At 40.4% G+C, this 22,798-nt stretch overlaps 1 protein-coding gene and 1 long non-coding RNA gene across 6 annotated transcripts in view; one reads left to right on the forward strand and one right to left on the reverse strand.

The window, feature by feature from the left end:
- Positions 1 to 17,656, reverse strand: part of LOC133477420 (collagen alpha-1(XVII) chain-like) — a 35,673-nt gene extending 18,017 nt beyond the window's left edge. Inside the window, exons 1-20 of one of the 5 annotated variants that reach the window (XM_061772136.1) lie at positions 11,979 to 12,131; positions 7,632 to 7,813; positions 7,440 to 7,543; positions 7,285 to 7,332; positions 7,147 to 7,206; positions 4,974 to 5,021; positions 4,601 to 4,897; positions 4,282 to 4,398; positions 3,452 to 3,586; positions 3,269 to 3,352; positions 3,062 to 3,112; positions 2,449 to 2,622; positions 2,230 to 2,316; positions 2,098 to 2,142; positions 1,219 to 1,347; positions 863 to 1,135; positions 716 to 754; positions 582 to 608; positions 463 to 489; positions 236 to 298 (exon numbers count right to left, since the gene is read on the reverse strand). In XM_061772136.1, the coding sequence (XP_061628120.1) occupies positions 236 to 298; positions 463 to 489; positions 582 to 608; positions 716 to 754; positions 863 to 1,135; positions 1,219 to 1,347; positions 2,098 to 2,142; positions 2,230 to 2,316; positions 2,449 to 2,622; positions 3,062 to 3,112; positions 3,269 to 3,352; positions 3,452 to 3,586; positions 4,282 to 4,398; positions 4,601 to 4,897; positions 4,974 to 5,021; positions 7,147 to 7,206; positions 7,285 to 7,332; positions 7,440 to 7,479 (1,744 nt within the window). In that variant the 5' untranslated portion in view covers positions 7,480 to 7,543; positions 7,632 to 7,813; positions 11,979 to 12,131. Of the gene's footprint in view, positions 1 to 235; positions 299 to 462; positions 490 to 581; positions 609 to 715; positions 755 to 862; positions 1,136 to 1,218; positions 1,348 to 2,097; positions 2,143 to 2,229; positions 2,317 to 2,448; positions 2,623 to 3,061; positions 3,113 to 3,268; positions 3,353 to 3,451; positions 3,587 to 4,281; positions 4,399 to 4,600; positions 4,898 to 4,973; positions 5,022 to 7,146; positions 7,207 to 7,284; positions 7,333 to 7,439; positions 7,814 to 11,978; positions 12,132 to 17,455 lie in introns of those variants that run through there. The other 4 variants (XM_061772133.1, XM_061772135.1, XM_061772134.1 and 1 more) reach the window with 4 other exon arrangements.
- Positions 17,656 to 21,436, forward strand: LOC133477425 (uncharacterized). The gene is made up of 3 exons (XR_009788358.1): positions 17,656 to 17,965; positions 18,041 to 18,204; positions 20,734 to 21,436. It is a non-coding gene; the product is annotated as an uncharacterized LOC133477425 (long non-coding RNA).
- The last annotated feature ends 1,362 nt before the right edge of the window (positions 21,437 to 22,798 follow it).

The raw sequence follows: 22,798 nt of genomic DNA on the forward strand, positions 1-22,798 counted from the left end.
AAAATCAGAAAGTTTTTTTTCCCATTTTGCCCTATACCTATGTATAATGCGCACCATTGGTTTTTGACATTTCTTTTTTTGGGGGGGCGGGAATGCGCATTATACATGATAAATTACAGTAATTGCATTCCAATCCAATGTAATGTACAGTGTGTTGTTTTTTTGTCTTAACCACCAAAAGTTAAAAATGGGAAAACCTGTAAATTTCATTAAAATCTCACATTATTAAAATTACCTGCGGTTCCCTTGGGACCCCTGGGTCCTTCTGTTCCTGGGTTGCCCACACGTCCAGAAGGACCTGAGGGATAAGAAAATGTGTTTCATGCATGCTGAGCATTCACTTTATTAAGAATACCTCTGCATGTTATTATTCTAACACATCCACACCGTGACTCCAACCACTCCCTGTGAATAATTTATCTGAGGCTTCAATTCAGGAAGAAGGTTGCCCCATATTCTTACCTGGCAGGCCAGGAAACCCAGGATCACCTATAAGAAATTAGAAGTTTATATCTTGTATACAATATCTGGTTCTTTATGAAGCTTGACTATACTTATATTTAGACTGATTAAAGTTTCACCTTGAAGCCCAAGAACACCTGGATCACCTGTGAATAAACAATGAGACTCATGATGATGTAAAATTACCAATTTTGTATTTTTTTTTATTTAAATAAAAAAAATTATTTTTGGGGTGTTAGTTTTGAAAACACACCTTTCATCCCAGGGTCTCCCTTAGCTCCTTTGAGTGAGTCTGCAAATAAATGACTTGTTTAATTCACATCACACCACAACTAAGGATTACCTCTTTATTTCAGCCAAATATGCAATATCTACTCTTATATTATCAACAATTTCTGACCTCTAAAAGCATCGGAATGTAGTTCGGCTCTGACCAGCTGCTGGACAGCTCTCTGCAAGTCCTCTCCTGATCCTCTGGCATTCCCTACACCAATTCCGTTATCAGAGTGAGTCAGTGTGGAACCCAAATAACTCCTGTCCGTGTGTTTGGAATCCAGCGGATCAACAATGTTGATGCCAGAGGAGCCAGAAAGACGACTCGTCCTCGCTGACGCAGAGCCAGTGATGGCTTCCAGAGCTTCAACTCGTCTTTTGAGACGTTTCACTTCCTCACCTGAGAGGCCAGAGACATTATTGTGACATACAGGCATTCTTTGGATGAAATTAATGTGGGGGAAAGATAAAATGTTCTCTCACTCAAAGCGATGAGTCCAAAGAGGAGACCAAGAAGAAGGAGAAGGCCGAGCAGGATGCCCAGGAGCCACTTCCACCAACTGCAGCGGCAGCAGCGGCTCAAGCCAAAACACGAGCCATCGTTCCACATGTCTGTATACATTGAAAGAGTTTGCTTTCTAAATGATCTATCAGCAATAGAATTCTGAACTATTTAAATGACAGTACATTTTCCTAATCATCTCCCACTTTTTTGTGTTTCTGTTTTTGCCCACAGTTTTCCCAAAAGGTTCGATTGGCCCTTTTACAGATAGATTACTGTCAAATTGTTTGCCAATAGCTTAGAAGACTGATAAGACTTCGAAATGTAAAGTCCAGTGCAAGTGAAACTGGCTGTGCATAAACAGTCCAGATCTGACTAACTTTGGCAACCAAGGCCTCTATACTGTAGCTTATTTAGGAATATGTTTTGTCTTGGTTGTAAAAAAATAATAATAATAATAACAATAATAATAATAAAAGATTAATAATTAGTTTTAGTTTTGAGTTCTTTTGAATTAAAAACAAATTCAAAATAAATTGGACATACACTGGTTGCCAAGTAGGAGAAGTGGAGTTCATGACATCATAGAAATAAAATGTGTATTGTGCATTATTTTTGCGACGTGATAGTATTTTTACCATGTCATGAGCCAGGCTTCTCCTAAATGGCAGCCAGTATTTGTCCAATTTGTTTTGTATTTGTTTGTAATTGAAAGGAACTCAAAACTAAGATAAGATTAATCGTGGGCAGTAGTGAAGTGGTTAGTGAAAATCAAAATAGAAAACTCATTTACATATATATGTAGATGAAATTGTGAATCGAATAAGACCTTTAAGTAACAGAGAGACAATTTACTGTACCTGCGCAGCCAACTTTATCTTTCGAGTCAAATTTCAGGAGTGCAGCTATGGGAAGTAAAACAACCAGTTACTGTAAAATAAAAAAATAAATAAATGGTGTGTCCAATAATACGAAGGTTTGATGTAGCATACCTTTAGCCTCCCTTTCCTCATTCATTGTGCTGGCTGACATCGACAGTTTCTGTTTTTCCCTCTTCAGTGAATCATCAGAGTAGGCAGCTATGGAGAACACAGAGCAATCATCCTCATTTCTGGTGTTGCTCAAATAATTGCTTTGAAACTATGTCATCTAAATATATTATTGTTCTGTATCGCTAAAACAAAATGCTAGCAGTAAGTCTCAAATGGTACCAGCAGACATTGCAGACGTTGCAGGAGCAGCAGACATGAATTGCTTTCCGGTGTCTTTGGTGGTCATGACCAGTCGCTCTGACTCTTTCTTGACAGGTGTATTGCCCTTTTCTACCATCACAAATTTATAATCTTTGCCCAAAGGCTCATCAATAGAAGGACTGCTGGGGCGAACTGCATGAAACAGATATGCAAGTCAAAATTATTAATGAATCAACACATCAAGATATTATTTTCTTCCAGCCAATTGGCAAAGAAAGGTACAACAATAACGAAAAGCATCCATCCACCATTTTCTAAACTGCTTATCCTCATAGGGTCGTGAATGAGCAGGAGCCCATCCCAGCTGACTTTGGTCAAGAGCTACGTTACACCATAGACTGCATTCCGGCCAATTGCAGTATTATACTTGTATATCACAATTACAATAATCCTTGGGAGTTACAGAAATTGTTTAATTCCATTGATGGGGATGGGTGGGATGCAGAATGTCTTCTTTAAATAAATAAAAAAAGATCACTTCCCTGTCAAATCAATGGAGTCAAATTTATAATTTTACCAAAATTATACAATTAATTTAGGAAAGGATATGCATTTATTTATTTTTTTTTACCTGTGGTTGTGCTGATTCCAGGGCTAGAGACATTTTTCTGCACACCGTAAACTGAAAAAAAAAAGAAATAACGAATTGCGGAATAAGGGGAACAGTAACGATATAATCTAAATAATTACGTTCCTCACTTCCTTACTTTGTTTTTGTCTGTGTATATGACAAATGGTATCAAAATCTTAATATTATCTCTAGACTTTCTTACTTTACCTATTTCTGCATTTGTTCCAGCAGGAGTGTGGACAGCGGGGCTGCTGGTGCTGATCAGGTTATTCTGAACACCGTACACTGGCACTAATGGACAAAGAAAAAAAAAAAAAAAAAAAAAAGCCTCATACTTGTAGTCCTACTTGGATCAATTATGGCGGAGTTTTGTTGACATGAAAGGCTCACCGGTGCTGCTGACGGATAGTCCGTTGTGCACAGGGGGAGAGATGAGGGCCATATTGTTCTGAACACCTCCTCCTCCTTCTCCTTGTATTCTTCTTCCTCCTCCTCCTCCTCCTCCTCCTCCTCCTCCTCCTCCTCCTATATGTAGCAACATCAAACAACAGAAATACTGTTAATAGTGTACTTAGTACTTGGACTGTTTTCTAGACCAGAAAAGTCTACAATTAAAAATATACTATTCAAAAATTGACTGCTGGGCTTTAAATACATGCCAGCTTAGTGGTCCCACTGTGAGATGAATGTATCAACATCACTGTTTCCTTTCACTGGCAAAACGTCCCGAGGTGGTCGTTATCAACAAATACCAAAGGAATTGGAAGGAGGGATAAAAAACAATAATGTGTGTAACTATAATTGAATCAATAAAAGTAATAGTTCTATGGTGATTAGCAATTACGATGGAGGTCCATTTTTAACATAACTATTAAAGGTCTTCCTACGACTAAAAGTAATTATAGCAAAGATACCCATATTTAAAATTTATAACATAATTTAAAGGCAAAAAAACCCCACACATTATCAAACGTGGTGATTACCAATGTGTTAGAGGCCATTCCAGCTGAGCAGGGCACATGTAGACAGATGACCATTCTTACTATGACAAATTTGAGTTTTCAGTGAACCCGTAGAACAAAACTGCGGGATCCGATGAGATCTTTCTCAAGCGTAGAGAGAACATCTACAGGTAAACTCAACATGGCAAGAGTGGGGCAGCAGTGCTAACCAGTGACTCACTATGGTGCCCGGGGTATATGCTACATTATTTGACTGACCTGAGTGGTAAATAGTAGATGTTGTGGTTAGGTTGTTGGGACTTGTATTGTAGCTGTAGCTGCTGTTAATGCTTCCAGGCCAAGCACCAACATAGTGATCTGGAGCTGTGGACAAACCTAATGTGGACATGAATAATTCATAAAGATGAGAACTCGTGATATTTCTCGTTATCAAGGGCAACATCTTTGGATATAAAGGAGGTGATATGCTGAAGGACAGGGCAATCTTACTGACTGTCCTCCCTAGTATACCAGAAAAAAAATAAATCACATGATTGTGAAATAAATACAGAATTTCTTCGTCACAGTAAAGCTCAACCTGATTTGGAGTTCTCAGGCCTGATCCTGGTATCCACACTAGGGAGAAGAAGGGAGTTGTTGGTAGACTGAATTGTACTGGTACTCTCAGACACAATCCTCGTGTCCACACTGGGTTTCTTGGGGATGACCAGTGAGATGTTAGGAGACTGAATGGTGCTGGTGCTCTCAGATGTGGTTCTAGTTTCTACACTGGCCTTCTTGGGGATGGGCAAAGAGTTGTTGGGAGACTGAATGGTGCTGGTGCTCTCAGACTGACTTCCTCTCAGCAGACGCTTCACATCACCTAGTTCCGTCCCTGCCAAGTGCATGTTAAAAAGTGACAACATGGTATTTGTGGTCATCATCTTCACATAAAAGGTTGTGATACTCACAACTTGCTGAAGGAGAAGTGCTCTGAAGCCTGGCTCGGATTTCACTCTCTGGTAGAGAAAACATGCAAAATATTATAATCCATTTGAATGATTTTGTACAAGGTACAGTGAAATTTCAAGACTGTCAAAGCATACAGGAGTGAAATGTGTTGCCCAGTGTCATTAAAGCTTGGCCTCAGCTGAACGTCATGGGTCCTCCAAAAGGATAGCCCAAAAAACACAAAACCACATAAAAAAAACTGTGTGTGTATATCTCCATCCATCCATCCATTTTCTTAACCGCTTATCCTCACTCGGGCGTGCTGGAGTCTATTCCAGCTATCTTCGGGCAGGAGGCGGGGTACACCCTGAACTGGTCGCCAGCAAATCGCAGGGCACATATAAACAAACAACCATTCACACTCACATTCACACCTATGGGCAATTTAGAGTCTTCAATTAACCTACCATGCATGTTTTTGGGATGTGGGAGGAAACCGGAGTGCCCGGAGAAAACCCATGCAGGCGGGGTCCCCCAGAAGAGCTTTGATGAGAGAGGTAAAGAAGAACCCAAAGATCACTGTGGCTGAGCTCCAGTGATGCAGTCGGGAGATAGGAGAACGTTCTAGAAACTGTCGGGGCTTTATGGCAGAGTGGCCCGACGGAAGCCTTTCCTAAGTGCAAGACACATGAAAGCCTGCATGGAGTTTGCTAAAAAACACTTCAAGGACTCCAAGATGGTGAGAAATAAGATTCTCTGGTCTGATGAGACCAAGATTGACTTTTTGGCCTTAATTCTAAGTAGCATGTGTGGAGAAAACCAGGCACTGCTCATAACCTGTCCAATACAATCCCAACAGTGAAGCATGGTGGTGGCAGCATCATGCTATGGGGGTATTTTTCAGCTGCAGGGACAGGACGACTGGTTGCAATTGAAGGAAAGAGGAATGTGACCAAGTACAGGGATATCCTGGACGAAAACCTTCTCCAGAGTGCTCAGAACATCAGACTGGGCCGTTGGTTCGCCTTCAAAAAAGACAATGACCCGAAGCACACGGCTAAAATACCGAAGGAGTGGCTTCAGAACAACTCCTTGACTGTTCTTGAATGGCCCAGCCAAAGCCAAGACTTAAACCCAATTGAGCATCTCTGGAGAGACCTGAAAATGGCTGCCCACCAACGTACACCATCCAACCTGACAGAACTGGAGAGGATCCAGGTGTGAAAAACTTGTTGCATCATTCCCAAAAAGACTCATGGCTGTATTAGCTCAAAAGGGTGCTTCTACTAAATACTGAGCAAAGGGTCTGAATACTTACGACTGTGTGATATTTCAGTTTTTCTTTTTTCATAAATCTGCAAAGATTTCAACAATCCATTTTTTCCCCTGTCAATATGCGATAATATGTGTACATTATATGATTAAATGATTTTAGCAAATTACTGCAATATAACAAAGAGTGAAAAATTGAAGGGGGTCTGAATACTTTTTGTATCCACTGTGTGTGTGTGCGTGTGTGTAAAACCCCAGCAAAAAATGTTTGTAATGTGTTTATAACAAGGAAAATAGCACTCGAGAATATTTTACTTTATAAAAAAACATATAGTAATAAACATAATTGAATAGAATGTAAAGAATTAAACAGTTTGTGCATAATGATTATTCATTGCGGCTCTTTCAGGTGTGTGTGACTTGACCACCAGGGGGGCAGTATAATACAGTCATGCAAACACAAACGAATAAGAGTTTCACAACTATTGTGACTTAGTAAACTGCAGAAATATGAGTTAAAGAGGATAAAGAATACATGCCTTTTCAGTATTATATTGTCTATGTACACGCGTTGCTGGACATATAGCACCAAATATCCTTTGCTTTAAGTGTTTTCACGCCACCACAGCGATATTATTCATTAGCCTGTCCATGGTGTTTCCCATTATGTTTGCATATTTGGCCACGATATTTGATCCCGCGCTTGTTTTTTGTTTCAGTTTTGTTATGGCTCTTCTCTGTATGATTAGGTACTTAACCATTGAATGCGATATTGAGTAATAAAAGCATATCAGACAGTAGTTTTCCAGGTCTGTAGCCTACCTCAGTAGTTGATGCTCACCTTTTTCCACCTAAAATCTGAACTGTTTCATTTAAATGTTTTGTTGACGTACTACAACTTGACTGCTTTCAGAACTGCACCTGTACCTCGGCTCTGAGATCTCCCTCGTGTGATGGAACCTGACATTGCCTTTGAAGAGCCTAAAATAAAAGAGAAAGATTGGCACTTTGAATACATTAACAGAGTTTGAATTAAGTGATTCACTGTGACTCACTCACCATACTCCATTCGGAAATCCTCTGGAGTTGAGTCTGTGCTTGAACTCCCTGAAACATGTCCACACATCAAATGTGTGCGATTATCTTCCCTCCTTAAATTAAATAAGGGATGCATAATCTGATCAATCTTGACGAGAACCCAAAATATGACTAACCGTCAAAAACATCAGAGTGAGTGGTTGTCAAAGTGGTCATGATCTTCCTGTCCTTCAAAATTGGAGAGGCCGAGCTTCTCGTTGGTTGCCCAAATCCATTTGTACTGTAGGTTTTGGACACCTTAGAAAAGGTTACAGTACCCGGACTCCCTTCTCTCTTTTCTTCAACAGTCACAAACCCAGAAGACATACCAGAGGACCCTAATCCTGCCCGAAACCCTGCTCCTGAACTCATGACAGCGTTTGAGGCTCCTGGATTGCCTCCGCCTGATGAGTCAGCCGACAAAGGGTCTTGATTTGTGATGATTTTGCCTTTGGTGCCTTTGCTGATCCAAACAGAACTGGTTTTTCCTTAGCAGATGGGGAACGATTACCTAGAGGGAGGGAAAAAAAGTATCCAATGTTCCATCATGTTATTATATTTTTTAAAGTCTTTGATTCCACCACTGACATGGCACAGCCCAGGGCTTAGGATGACTGATACTGTAGTTATTTGCCAATTTCAAGTTCAAGTTCAAACCAGAACTGACAAAGTTAATAACTATGTTTTAGAACATCAACATATTCTTTTCTTTGCAATATTTGGCTCTCTGGATTGGTGTGCCGAAGTATGCTGGACTAGTTGAAAGGAAACAATGGCTCCACTATTATAGGCTTGATTTAGTACAGACACATGTTGAAACAAAGTATCTGCCATGGTTGCTGCCCAGGGTAAGACCTTTTTAATTCGCAACCAAAACCAAAAGGTTTTAGACATTATTTTGCCGAACAACAAAAGTCATAATAGGTGTTCATGCATGATAACAAAAGACTTCAGTGTTTGTAATTTGTCAATCTACTGTAATTCTTTTGAGCGCAAATTTCAAGCTACACCAATATGTTTTATGTAAAAATATACATATAATGTATGTTATTATTATTTTTTTTTAGCATTTTTTCCTGATCCCCTTAATCTGTTTTAGTTACATTGACATGATTGACATTGTCAGAGACCAGGCACGTGCACACCCCATATGGTGATCAAGCACCTTGTCCTTTTGCCCTGTGCCCTTTTTGCTGCAGCCCTTTTTTCCCCCCTTCATTCATATATTTAAAAAAAAAAAACTCTGTTTCATTCATTCCAGCCCATGTGTTTTGATATTTAAGGGGCTATTATTTGAGTCCTTGGGAGAATTGTACATATGCTCCCACCTTAATTTATTTGGGGTTAGTCAGAGGCAGTTTAAATTGTGGCAGGTGTGTGCTGACCCCCATTTAACATGAGTTTGAATGTGATGCTTAATTCTGAATACAGCCACATCCCCATTTATAGGCGGGTGCGTGCACTTGTGCAACCATGTTATCTCAGTTGTTTGTTTTTACTTGCCCTCTCATTTTTATTTTCAATGGATTTTTACAGGTTATAGGTTTAATGATTTATCTTGCCAATAAAACAGGCTTTTTATCTCCACTATAGCGATTAATACTTTATTAATAGTTGTTGTATTGACTGTGTTGATTGTGTTAATATATTTAAAAAATTAAGTTAAATAGATACTATTGTTCTTTTTTTCTAAATTGTATGAATAATTATGGCAGGGGCTACTGCTTTTTGGCTTCTGCACCTCCTCTCAAAAGTGCCTATGAACGTGCCTGTCCGAGACCGTAAGTCATTAAGAGGCGGGGTACACCCTGAACTGGTTGCCAGACAATCGCAGGGCACATACAAACAAACAACCATTCGCACTCACATTCACACCTACGGGCAATTTAGAGTTGTCAATTAACCTACCACGCATGTTTTTGGGATGTGGGAGGAAACCGGAGTGCCCTGAGAAAACCCACGCAGGCACGGGGAGAACATGCAAACTCCACACAGGTGAGGCCAGATTTGAACTCAGGTCCTCAGAACTGTGAGGCTGACGCTCTAACCAGTCGTCCACCGTGCCGCCAGCCATTTGCTAAAATCATTTAAGTTATTTTTTTCCACATTAATGTACACACAGCACCCCATATTGACAGGGGGAAAAAAACGGATTGTTGAAATCTTTGCAGATTTATGAAAAAAAAAAAAACTGAAATATCACACAGTCGTAAATACAGACCCTTTGCTCAGTATTTAGTAGAAGCATCCTTTTGAGCTAATACAGCCATGAGTCTTTTTGGGAATGATGCAACAAGTTTTTCACACCTGAATTTGGGAATCCTCTGCCATTCCTCCTTGCAGATCCTCTCCAGTTCTGTCAGGTTGGATGGTGAACGTTGGTGGGCAGCCATTTTCAGGTCTTTCCAGAGATGCTCAATTGGGTTTAAGTCAGGGCTCTGGCTGGGCCATTCCAAAACAGTCACGGAGTTGTTCTGAAGCCACTCTTTTGGTATTTTAGCTGTGTGCTTCGAGTCATTGTCTTTTTTCAAGGCGAACCTTCGGCCCAGTCTGAGGTCCTGAGCACTCTGGTGAAGGTTTTCCTCCAGGATATCCCTGTAATTGGCCGCATTCATCTTTCCTTCGATTGCAAACAGTCTCCCTGTCCCTGCAGCTGAAAAACACACCCACAGCATGATGCTGCCACCACCATGCTTCACTGCTGGGACTGCTTTGAGCTGGTGATGAGCAGTGCCTGGTTTTCTCCACACATACCGTTTAGAATTTAGGCCAAATAGTTCTATCTTGGTCTGATCAGACCAGAGAATCTTATTTCTCACCATCTAGGAGTCCTTCAGGTGTTTTTTTAGCAAACTCCATGCAGTCTTCCATGTGTCTTGCAACTGAGGAGAGGCTTCCATCAGGCTACTCCGCCATAAAGCCCCGACTGGTGGAGGGCTGCAGTCATGGTTGACTTTCTAGAACTTTCTCCCATCTCCCGACTGCATCTCTGGAGCTCAGCCACAGTGATCTTTGGGTTCTTCTTTACCTCTCTCACCAAGGCTCTTCTCCCCCAATTGCTCAGTTTGCCCGGACGGCCAGCTCTAGGCAGCTCTGGTCGTCCCAAACGTCTTCCATTTAAGGATTATAGAGGCCACTGTGCTCTGAGGAACCTTAAGTGCAGCAGAATTTTTTTTTGTAAACTTGCCCACATCTGTGCCTTGCCACAATTCTGTCTGTGAGCTCTTCAGGCAGTTCCTTCGACCTCATGATTCTCATTTGCTCTGACATGCACTGTGAGATGTAAGATCTTATATAGACAGGTGTGAGGTTTTCCTAATCTAGTCCAATCAGTATCAGCAAAAGTTTCAACAATTACGTTTTTTCCCCCTGTCAATATGGGGTGCTGTGTGTACATTAATGAGGGGAATAAAAATTAACTTAAAAGATTTTTACAAATGGCTGCAATATAACAAAGGGTGACAAATTTAAGGGGGTCTGAAAACTTTCCGTAATCAAATAATAAAATAATATATAAGTATATATAAAAAAATATATAAGTCTAAAATCTGAATAATATCATAACCTAAGGCAAATGTTTGACTAAGCCATTTTGTCCAATTCCCATACTGCTGTCACAATATTTCTTTTGTATTTGTGTCTGCAGGGCAAAGCTGTTTCAGAACCTAACATGCCACCGATTAAAAGTGTTCACCACAAGCTGGAAAAGGGTGTGGCTTTTTGTTCACTTCATAAAAGCTTGTTGTTGTTTTTTAAACCAATATCATATGCGTGAGAGGCTCTGCTTGCAAACACTGTATACTTGAAGAACAAAAATAGTTTTTTTTCATATTCTGGTGTTATATGTTTTAAATTGTGTTCCAATGAAATTGTCACAGGGAGACTCAAAACTTGCGATATTGCACAAACAGCAACAGACAAAACGAAATACGATTATTGATGCTGCATCATCGTTTAAATACAGTAAGACAACAAATTGCAGCTTTTAAACGAATGTGCACATGGGCATTTTTTTTTCCTTTTTGATTTAAATGATATGTCTTGCTTCAAATATCAAACCCACATTCACCAAAAACCATGAAATACATGATATGAAGAGTAAAGATCATGCTTATTAAAAGACCATGTAAAGCGGCATCATCAACAGTTTGTTGTAAAACGATTTCGGATTGTATGTTGCTATACTTTATTTATTAGTTATGTTATTGGACAAGTGATTTGAATTGGAAAAAAAGATGGAGCAACTTACAACACAGCAAAGTCACTCATGCATAAACCCACGAAAACAAGGGAAGATCGAAGTATCGAATGATGGCTCATGATTTGTCTTATATTTTGAAATTAAGATGTCATTCTTAAAATATATATTTTTGCCAATTTTAGCTGACAAGCATGCAAATATCTGAAATGAGTCAGGATGACATGTCCAACACTATATACAGCATGATGTGGCTCTGATGGATATTTGAATTTAAATACCACTGACATCTATTTATTTTATTTGTGGCTGCAATTATATAACTGTTTCGAAGCAAATGTCAAGTTTTTCAACCTTAGAAACAGCAGAAGAGCAAACAACATTGTGCACAACGATGCATATTATCAAAATGAATTGAAGCAATTTTTTTTATCCCTCGCAAACAGAAAAAAAAAAATGTAGACTGACTTATACTGACCTTTCAGATAATTTTTCCAATAAGTGATATCTCTTCTTGAGTTTTTAAGTGCAGGTGCCAAAAGATTATGCCGTGCTCGTCCTCGAAAATGCCTGGTGATTTTATATATAAGTTGTGTGACTCATACCTTCAGCTGACAAGTTTGAACAAAGTAGGCACAGAGGGCGTTTACTTCAACAGTAGGAAAAATAGCCCCGGGCCTAAATACTGAGGATAAAATACTAGATTCAGGAAAGTGAAAGTCGGTAAACATTGTTGAAAATAATGTTGTCTGATTCTGTAATTACATTGCTGAGATTTGAAAATAAATATAGATGAGCTTTCTTTATCAATCATGACAATTTAAGTTATGCGAGCTTTCAAGGCAAAGGTGGGGAAAACACTCTAAGTGAAAGAAGGATAAAACACACTCCGTGTGTGGTTTTAACGAACATGTACTTCGCTGGTGTCAATTGTAAGAATCATTTGGTTACACATTCCACACTCTATAATGAAGTTAAAATTTCTAATGGCTTATTTCCAGTGGGTATTATATCAGACACAGCTAAATCATTACAAACAACGTTGAGGAGCAGATTCAGAGGTCACGTTCCAAAAGTGGATTTTGCATCGTGTCCAAATATTACACCTTGTAAAACCTTACAATATTGAGGGATTTTATTTGTTTATTTGAGCCTCACAGTGGTAGTGAAGCGTGACTTGTACACTCAGTTCCAGCCAGCAGAACGACCACTGCATTTCTTGTTTACCTTTTGTCAAATCCGGATCAGTGGTTTAAATGAAGAATAACAGACTCGTCACTCATCATTGCCAGAACATGCCATCTCGAAACCATTACATTCAGTCAATCTCCAAAGTAAATATCATGTGGGTCAATATGGAAGCATAGGCAAATATGCACACACTTTACGAGAAGATACTGAGGAATGTGTGACCATTCACGGTTGTTGAAGAATTTGCTGCTGTCTGAAACTAGAAACTCACAAATCAATTCTTAACTGACATTATTTCTAAAACGACTCACTCAAATCATCACATAACAAAAACATGACTTTTTTTTCCTTTCAAAATATACGTGCTGCCATTACTTTAACCTTAAACTTCTTACTTATTAGGTTTAAAAAAAAAAAAAGTTAAATAGTCACTCTAGCCATGGATTTATGACTTCTCAGCCTTGTTTTTCCAACAGTGAGCAGATTTTTTTTTTTAAATCCCTGTAAAAAAAAAATACTAGTCTTTTAAAAGGATTTAACTCCACAGACTGATGGCTAATCGTTATATTTCAGGCATGTTTCTGTGGTAACTTGATATTCTGAAGGATTAACGGCCGAAATGAGTCTCATCAGAAAACAATTATGGCTTAAAAATATATAGACTGCTATAAAACTGTATACCTGTCGTGTGAACGAACGCACACAGTACTTAAATAAGTGACTCATAAAAACCTGCTATTTAGAAACAATTCAAATTCCTGATTCCTATATGGAGTTTTGTTTGCTAAAATCAGTATAAGTAACATATGACATTTCCTTGCCTTTAGTTCCTTTTGCAATGATTAGGGTTTTTACATTTAATTACACTGGTCAACAACAGGCGGCACGATGGCCGACTGGTTAGAGCGTCAGCCTCACAGTTCTGAGGTGCGGGGTTCAATCCCCATCCCCGCCTGTGTGGAGTTTGCATGTTCTCCCTGTGCCTGCGTGGGTTTTCTCCGGGCACTCCGGTTTCCTCCCACATCCCAAAAACATGCATTAATTGGAGACTCTAAATTGCCCGTAGGCATGACTGTGAGTGCGAATGGTTGTTTGTTTCTATGTGCCCTGCGATTGGCTGGCAACCAGTTCAGGGTGTACCCCGCCCCCTGCCCGATGACAGCTGGGATAGGCTCCAGCACGCCCGCGACCCTAGTGAGGAGAAGCGGCTCAGAAAATGGATGGATGGTCAACAACAAATGTATTGTCTAGGATTTAAAAAAAAATCTTATTTAGGACAATTTTGGTGTGTTTTGTCTGAGGGGCACAGTTTTACACGGACACATGCATACATGCACGCATGCACACACGCACGCACACACACACACACACACACACACACGCAAACACACACAGCTGCCTAAATACAAGTAGATTCACCGTATTTATTCATTGATTTTATTATTTTATCGTATTCAGTACATTATTTCATTGTATTCTACAGCCTGACCAGGCACTAAGACTGCAAATTTGCTGAAGCTAGACATCTTCTATGCATTACATATTCCTACTTTTAAAGGCAACAAAGAGCAATACAGAGGAATACACAACATTTATGCAACCCAGTATGTACTGTAAATATAATTTATTATAATAAGCTAGTGCTGAGGTTTTGCTTGCTTTTGCATTGTGGTAAGGTTAATGTCCGTTAGTTAGAAGCATATGTTACTATAAAACGCAATGCACCATGGGATCAAAAACAAAAAATATAGCTGTACTACTGTAACCCTTCATTTTTAGTGTAAACCACATTGCATCATGGGTAGGAGGACAGAGAAGACGTGTACCGATATCTGCCATTGTTTTCTTCCCCGCAAAGAAAACAATTCCTGTCAGCCAGCAAGTTGGACAACTTCAACTCAACGTCTGCCACCTGAATAGTGAAAGTCACATTTTTCTACCTAATATTGGATGGAAATTACATTTTTGTGTTATATTTTGTGTTATTTCGGGGCTTAACAAAGCCTGTCGAATGTCTGTGAAAAGCGAGAGAGATGTTTGATGCTATCTGAAAGTTGTTTTTGTTATTTTTTGGCATCGTGTTTTTCGCCTGACAATAAACATGAAATAAACAGACTAACGTCTCGGCGTGTAGTATTGGTAGCCATTATGTTACGTTACTGCTGCGTCTTTGACGAACGCGTGTGGTTCCGGAAAGAGAGAGGCAGACTCGAGGTGCTATCGAAGTAATTATTTGTTACTTTTTTTGCGCTGTGTTTGTTACCCTATGATAAACGTCTTGGGGTGTTACAATACTTTTACAATTATAAACACATTTTAAGTCGTAAGTCACTGATGGTGTCGCTGTACATTTGCCTGACTTTGGTGGGGGCAGCGTGGGTTCAGTTCCCATGCAGTGACAGTGTGAATGTGAGTGTGAATGGTTGTTCATGTCTATCTGTGCCCTGTGACTGACTGGTGACCAGTTCAGGGTGTAGTCTGCCTTTCGCCCAGAGTCAGCTGGGATCGGCTCCAGTGCCATGTGACCCTTGAACAAGAGAAGTGGTATTGAGAATGGATGGATGGATTTTAAGTTAAGTGACATACATGAGCTACCTAAACTAGTGAGAAAATATTTTTTCCGTTTCTGTGGTAAAGACGTGTTGCGGCACGTCATAATCATTCAACATTCCTATTATGAGTCCATATACAGTATTATATGTCCTTTTTTAAAAGTTCCAATTGCAGCCAAACGGCTCACAATAGCAATACTGTGCAATTGGTCATCTTGCTCGACACCCCACATTTGATTGTGGCAGGTAACAATTGTATGTGATTTTCTATGAGAATAAAATATGGCCAGCGACAGCTACTACTGTATCTTCCACACAGCATGAAAGGTGCCATCAAAATCAATACACAGAAAAATTGTGAATAGCCTTACAGTGCAACTGTTGCACTGGGGTTGACCAGCCCAGTATCCAGAGGTGATTATCTGCGGACACATGCAAGTGAATTGACACTGTCTCGCATGCACAATAACCTTCAGAATTTCCCAGACCAAATTTCAATTAGCGAGAAAGTTTCTCGAAACCTTGAAATATTACAACCCCAATTCCAATGAAGTTGGAACATTGTGTTAAACATAAATAAAAACAGAATACAATGATTTGCAAATCATGTTCAACCTATATTTAATTGAATACACTACAAAGATTATTTAATATATATATTTAATGTTCAAACTGAAAAACTTTATTGTTTTTAGCAAATAATCATTAACTTAGAGTTTTATGGCTGCAACACGTTCCAAAAAAGCTGGGACAGGGTCATGTTGACCACTGTGTTACATCACCTTTTCTTTTAACAACATTCAATAAACGTTTGGGAACTGAGGACACTAGTTGTTGAAGCTTTGTAGATGGAATTCTTTCCCATTCTTGCTTGATGTACAGCTTCAGCTGTTCAACAGTCCGGGGTCTCTGTTGTCATATTTTACACTTCATAATGCGCCACACATTTTCAATGGGAGACAGGGCTGGACTGCAGGCAGGCCAGTCGAGTACCCGCACTCTTTTACTACAAAGCCACGCTGTTGTAACACATGCAGAATGTGGTTTGGCATTGTCTTGCTGAAATAAGAAGGGGCGTCCATGAAAAAGACGTTGCTTGGATGGCAGCAAATGTTTCTCCAAAACCTGTATGTACCTTTCAGCATTAATGGTGCCTTCACAGATGTGTAAGTTACCCATGCGATTGGCACTAACACAGCCCCATTACAGCACAGATGCTGGCTTTTGAACTTTGCGTCTATAACAGTCTGGATGTTCTTTTCCTCTTTGGCCCGGAGGACACGAAGTCCACAATTTCCAAAAACAATTTGAAATATGGAATTGTCGGACCACAGAACACTTTTCCACTTTGCATCAGTCCATCTTAGATGAACCGGAGAGGAGGGGACCGCAGAAGCGCTGTGTGTGAAGGGCCGTGCTGTGGGTCACAGGAGACGGTAGTGTTGTTGGTCTTCTTCCAGATTGCATTCTTCTAGATCTTTTTGTTGGATCTATCTCGCCCAACACCAATAAGAATAGACACAAATGAATGAAGACGCTTGTTTCTTTTTGCTCATGAGGAGAACATGTGGGAGATTGTTCAGTTACATTCTCCTATCACGCTCTAAACAATCTCCCCCGTTGCTCCTGTATTTATTTCAAATAGGGAGGTATCTAAATTACAAGACATATCATACTAAGGGGAGGGAGTCAAGGTGAAGATATGAGATTAACACCTGGCTATGTGTCCTTGGTCAAGGTGCCCTTTCCTGTTGATTCCTGCTGAGTCATTTTCTTGAGGGCGAGACATCTTCCTCTCCCCCACGGTCAGCAAGCAACCATCAAAATCATCCACAATACCAATGCAAGCCAGCAAATAAATGATAACTTTGTACAATTTATTTAACACTTTTCTAAAAGAGTGATTGATTTCTGGAGGCCACTGTGGAACCCACCCAGCTCATGACCATAACCTGACATCCTCCCCTTGGCCAACTCGGACAGATTAGACCACAGGCAATACACAGTTATCAGTAACTTGCCTACAGGTAGTTTTTGATAGAAAGCTTTACTTTAACCTGGACTTTAACCTTTAACTTTAAGGATTTGAACCTTACCAATGGAATCTGGGGAGCACAATTACCAATACTACTTAATACAAAGACAATATTGTTTAAAATGCAGTACACCAAATGAAATGGTCCAGTTTTCAAGGAATTAAAATTTTATTTACCGTAATTCTTTGTTTGGAGGACAATGGGGCCGTTTGGATGCTGAAGTGATAGCCAACATCCAGACCCTCTGAACGCCCCCCATCCTTAATTATTTGGGTGGAGGCAGGACCCGTGCGTTGGTCCTGGATGATCCATCACTCCCGGGGTCCCCTGGATCGGCAATCAATCCTAGGATCCCACTTCTGACACCAGGTTTTTTGGAGGGAAATTAAATCAGGAAACAATCTTGTCTTTTGTAATTTGAATAATATCTTTGCAAGCGAGCGAGAGTCCAGAGAGGTTACAGTTTGCGTCTCTGCCCGTCTCTGAAGAGCACGGAAGAGCAACACACAGTTAAACTAAAATTGGAGGGAGATGAGGGAACAAGAAAGAAAGACCTATTCACATTTTATCTTGTCCTTGAGAGAAAAGGGAGGTTCGTACAACCACCGAGACAGGATGACACAAGGGAAGAAACAATGTCACTAGGTACATTTGAAAAGGTCACATAAGAACGAAGAACTGTTGAAGTAAGAAGAAACAAAATCTGAAAAAACTATGGAATAATATATTAAAAGAGGATTGACTATATTTTGTCATAACAGGACAACACCCCACCCAGCCAAGAGGCGACACAAGCCAGCACAGAGAATGAGTGTGTCGTGTGAGTTAACTTGTTTTGTGAATGGCCTGGCTGTGCTGTTCTCCTACTACAACTTTAACCTCAGTATCAGCTCGGTGCAACTTGCATGCTGGAATTCAGCCATAGGTAAGAATTATTCCACATACACTGTAATTTCTCGAGTGACCATCGCCATGCACATGTGCACAATAGTCACATTGCAGGTCCTGCAATGTACCGGGGGTATATCACCTTCAAAATGTCTTTTTAGTACTGCTTTATTTTATTTATTTTTTTTTTATCCCTGAGTGGCTGTATAACTGGGCATATAAAAAAAAAAAATTTTGTAATCTTTATACAGATTGATTGAAAACAGATTATCATTTGCAATACCAACCGAGCTGCACACAGCAGAGTAAAACAGCAAAATAAAAGAAGAAAAGTAAGATTAAAAATAAATTTTTAACTTTAATCTGGCAGGATGATTAACCTGCTCAATGCCACAGTACATTTAAACACAGTTACACTTTTGTATACCTCTGTGTTTAACTGAGCAGTTTATTTTCTACTGAAGCAATTACAAAATGCCAAAACAATAAATATGAGGGGAAAAGAGAAATTTGTTCTGGTTTTCACATCTATGTTTTATTTTTTCCCGTATTTTTTTTCATTGTACAATATACATCCATCCATCCATTTTCTGAGCCGCTTCTCCTCACTAGGGTCGCGGGCGTGCTGGAGCCTGTCATCGGGCAGGAGGCGGGGTACACCCTGAACTGGTTGCCAGCCAATCGCAGGGCACATACATACAAACAACCATCTGCACTCATATTCATACCTACGGGCAATTTAGAGTCTCCAATTAATGCATGTTTTTGGGATGTGGGAGGAAACCGGAGTGCCCGGAGAAAACCCACGCAGGCATGGGGAGAACATGCAAACTCCACACAGGCGGGGCCGGGGATTGAACCCGGGTCCTCAGAACTGTGAGGCTGACGCTCTAACCAGTCGGCCACCGTGCCGCCTGTACAATATACAGTGGGAGCAAAAAGTAAATGAACCCTGAGGATAATGTGGTCTGATCTTGATCTAAATCCCAAGAATAATAAAGAAGCTTGGTGATTTCAAGTGGGACTTTGTGTGATTTTACGCACAGACACAAACACATACGTTGTGGTTCTTGTTTTTTTTTCCAGTTTACAGTTGTTAAAGTCACTAGTGTTAAGCTTGTCTAACAATGTTAGACTTTCAATGAAAAAAAGGTTGAAAAGGAACCTTCTTTCTTTTGTGTTTATTATTGATGATGATGATGGTGGTGGTGGTGATTACCATAACAATAATAATATGTTATAAAAATACAATTATTATCAGCAATGATAATAACAATGTGATAAAAATAAACATTGAAGATAAAAAATACAGTCAACAAACTGTAAATATTCATTCATTCATTCATTCATCTTCCGTTCCGCTTCGCCTCACGAGGGTTGCGGGCGTGCTGGAGCCTATCCCAGCTATCTTCAGGCGAGAGGTGGGGTACACCCTGACCTGATCGCCAGCCAATCGCAGGGCACATATAAACAAACAACCATTGGCACTCACATTCACACCTACGGGCAATTTAGAGTCTTCAATTAACCTACCCTGCATGTATTTGGGATGTGGGAGGAAACCGGAGTGCCCGGAGAAAACCAACGCAGACACGGGGAGAACATGGAAACTCCACACAGGCAGGGGCGGGATTTGAACCCCGGTCGTCAGAACTGTGAGGCAGATGTGCTAATCAGTCGTCCACCGTACCGCCTATTCATTCATTATTGTAAAAAAAAATTACAGTATATTAATGGCAGCCGTGATCATGTAAAGTAGTCTAAATTTCTCCACTATGTTGCTGTAATCAGTAATCTTACAAAATACAGTATTTTACTGGAGATTAATTTACAGTGTTGTGATGGATTAATTTACAATATTTTGCAGGCTCACTGCTGCCAGTACAATGTAATTTTTACAATAAGAAGTTTTACAGTGCAGACGTGTTTCCTTTATAGTTCATAGTGATTGTTTCTTGGTTCTAATTGCTTTGTGACAGATTGATGGTAAATTTGTGCTGGGATTTTCAACAAAGTGCACGAAAGATCCCACTAGAATATAGAATTGAGGCACACAGTAGTTCTGCCTTTTACGTCGGTGCAATATCACAATTTTAACATTTACAGTACTTACTGTAGCGCCGTGAGAAGCGCTTGCTTAGCAACATGTTGTACATGCGATAATTACCTGTCAATCGTAATTGTCAATCGTAATGTTAAACCTTTTGTGGTGTTTCCCCGTAATTATAGTTGTCAGGGTTTTACTCACGTTTTTCATTTTTGTTGTGTTGTTATACTAAGTGTAGTGTGTAATTCGTGCACATGAGTTGCTGATGCTGCTGTCTAACTACAGCACTGTGTAGTAACTGTATGGAGGGGGGCTACGGAGTTAAGGGGACACTGCCCCCGACCCCAACCCCAGAACCGCCACTGCGCTAGGCTCATGGCAAGACTCCCGGGGCCGGGCCCTCTTTTGGCCAGCTTGCTGCGGAGGTGGTCGCGGGGGGGCTTGTGTGGGGTCGGTTTGCCATGGCCCCCATCTTTGTTCCTCCTGTAAGTCGTCTCCACCTGTCTTCTTCTCTACCAGGTGTGGGTCATCAACTCACAGCCTGCAGGGAGTTGCTCTCCGGCAGGGACGCTGGCCGGATCCTGTGGTTGGTCCCGTTGGTGGGTGAAGGCCTCTTGCGTGGCTGGGATGGTGGCAGCGGTGGGGTCCCTGCGTCCTACTCCTGGGCGATGCTTCATTGGGGCTGGCATGGGTGTTCTCCTGTCTGCCCACCCTTCTGTGGAGAATGGATGAGGTTGAATCCACCCTTCTTTGTTGTGCCAGCCCAGCACCTCCAGCACAATTCTGATGACTCACATGCACGTGAGACAGTGTTGATTCACTCGCATGTCTTCGTAAACACACACCCAGGGGATTTGTTTGCTTGGTGTGCAGCCACTCCCTAATCACAATAAACTACCATTATGACTTTGTGAACTTCCTGCATGGACTGTCCTCTCACTTGCACTCAATTTGTACAGGTGTTTAGGAACTGTAAAGCCACTCTCACCACTAATAGCACTGCCTGACTCACTATCCCTGCCCTTTCCTGTCCCATCCTGTCCAATTTCCTTCTCATTGCATCGCTTCCTCAGAGGGTGAAACACTACTTTCCCAGTCATCACAATAAAGATACTGTAGAACACGATTCCCATGCAACATTTTGGTAGTCATGTACGGTTTCATTCAGTTCTCTCTTTTCTCTCTGTCTGTCCCCTTTCAAACCTTATTCCGTCAGACAGCATTTTCCAATAAATATTCATCAAGAGAAAAATAACCACAGATGGAGTATATCAAACTCCCCTGTTGCACAGAAAAATTGTGCCGGTATAAAAAGGTATACAGATCCTTCATTCAGGTTTAGAAAAAAAAAAAAAAAAAAAGCGAGAGAGAGAGAAATACAGGAGTAACCTTTACTACTGTGATTGAAAGGCAAAAAGCTTTGGGTAAGAACTGATTTGCTCATGAGCTCAAACATACAAGCTCGACTTTGAAATTCAGAGAAGGTAATGTCATGATTTGGGCTTTCATGACTTCTTCGATGAAGTAACAATTCCTGCTTTCACTGCACCCTATTTCATTCAGTTGTTGTTTTTCGAGGGGGCTTACTCCATTCAGTCGCTTTGACAGGTAAAATGAATGCTCTATAGCAGTAGTTCTCAAACTTGTTATACTAAGTACCACCGACATAAATATTCTTCAAGTACTACCATAGTGACCAACAGTAAAATACAATAGTAGTAGGACCACAGTCAGTGTTCATCAAATACAAGGCACAACTTTTTTTCCTCAACAGTAGATTTAATATTCTGGTTAGCCACTGTAACATTATGCACAGTTTGAACATTTACATGGTGCTTAAATATACGAAAATGAAAACTGTACCTAAATAATGATTCAATAAAAATGCATTCAACGTAAAATTTAAATAACATTATAACCGTAATACATGTTTAAAAACAAACTTTGTAATTGGAAAGTTAAAGTTAAATATAACTGAACTGTGCATAGCTAAGGTATTTGTAAAGGGACAAACTTCAGGTGTACACAAAAAAAACGTGTGTTGCTTAAACCATCCATCCATCCATTTTCTGAGCCGCTTCTCACTAGGGTCGCGGGCGTGCTGGAGCCTATCCCAGCTATCATCGGGCAGGAGGCGGGGTACACCCTGAACAGGTTGCCAGCCAATCGCAGGGCACACATAAACAAACATTGCTTAAACCAATGCAATCAAATATAGAAATACTCATACTTCTTCTTTTCCTTTTGGCTTGTCCCTTTAGGGGTCGCCACAGCGTCGCAACTGCTGTCATGTCTTCCCTCACGACATCCATCAACCTTCTCTTTGGTCTTGCTCTAGCTCCATCCTCATCCTTCTACAGATATACTCACTATTTCTCCTCTGGACGTGTCCAAACCATCAAAGTCTGCTCTCTCTAACTTTGTCTCTAAAACATCAAACCTTGGCTGTCCCTCTGATGAGCTCATTTCTAATTTTATCCAACCTGGTCACTCCGAGAACAAACCTCAACATCTTCATTTCCGCCACCTCCAACTCTACTTCCTGTTGTCTCTTCAGTGCCACTGTCACTAATCCGTACATCAT

The sequence above is a fragment of the Phyllopteryx taeniolatus genome, chromosome 4, assembly GCF_024500385.1.
Source record: "Phyllopteryx taeniolatus isolate TA_2022b chromosome 4, UOR_Ptae_1.2, whole genome shotgun sequence".
Lineage (NCBI taxonomy): Eukaryota > Metazoa > Chordata > Actinopteri > Syngnathiformes > Syngnathidae > Phyllopteryx > Phyllopteryx taeniolatus.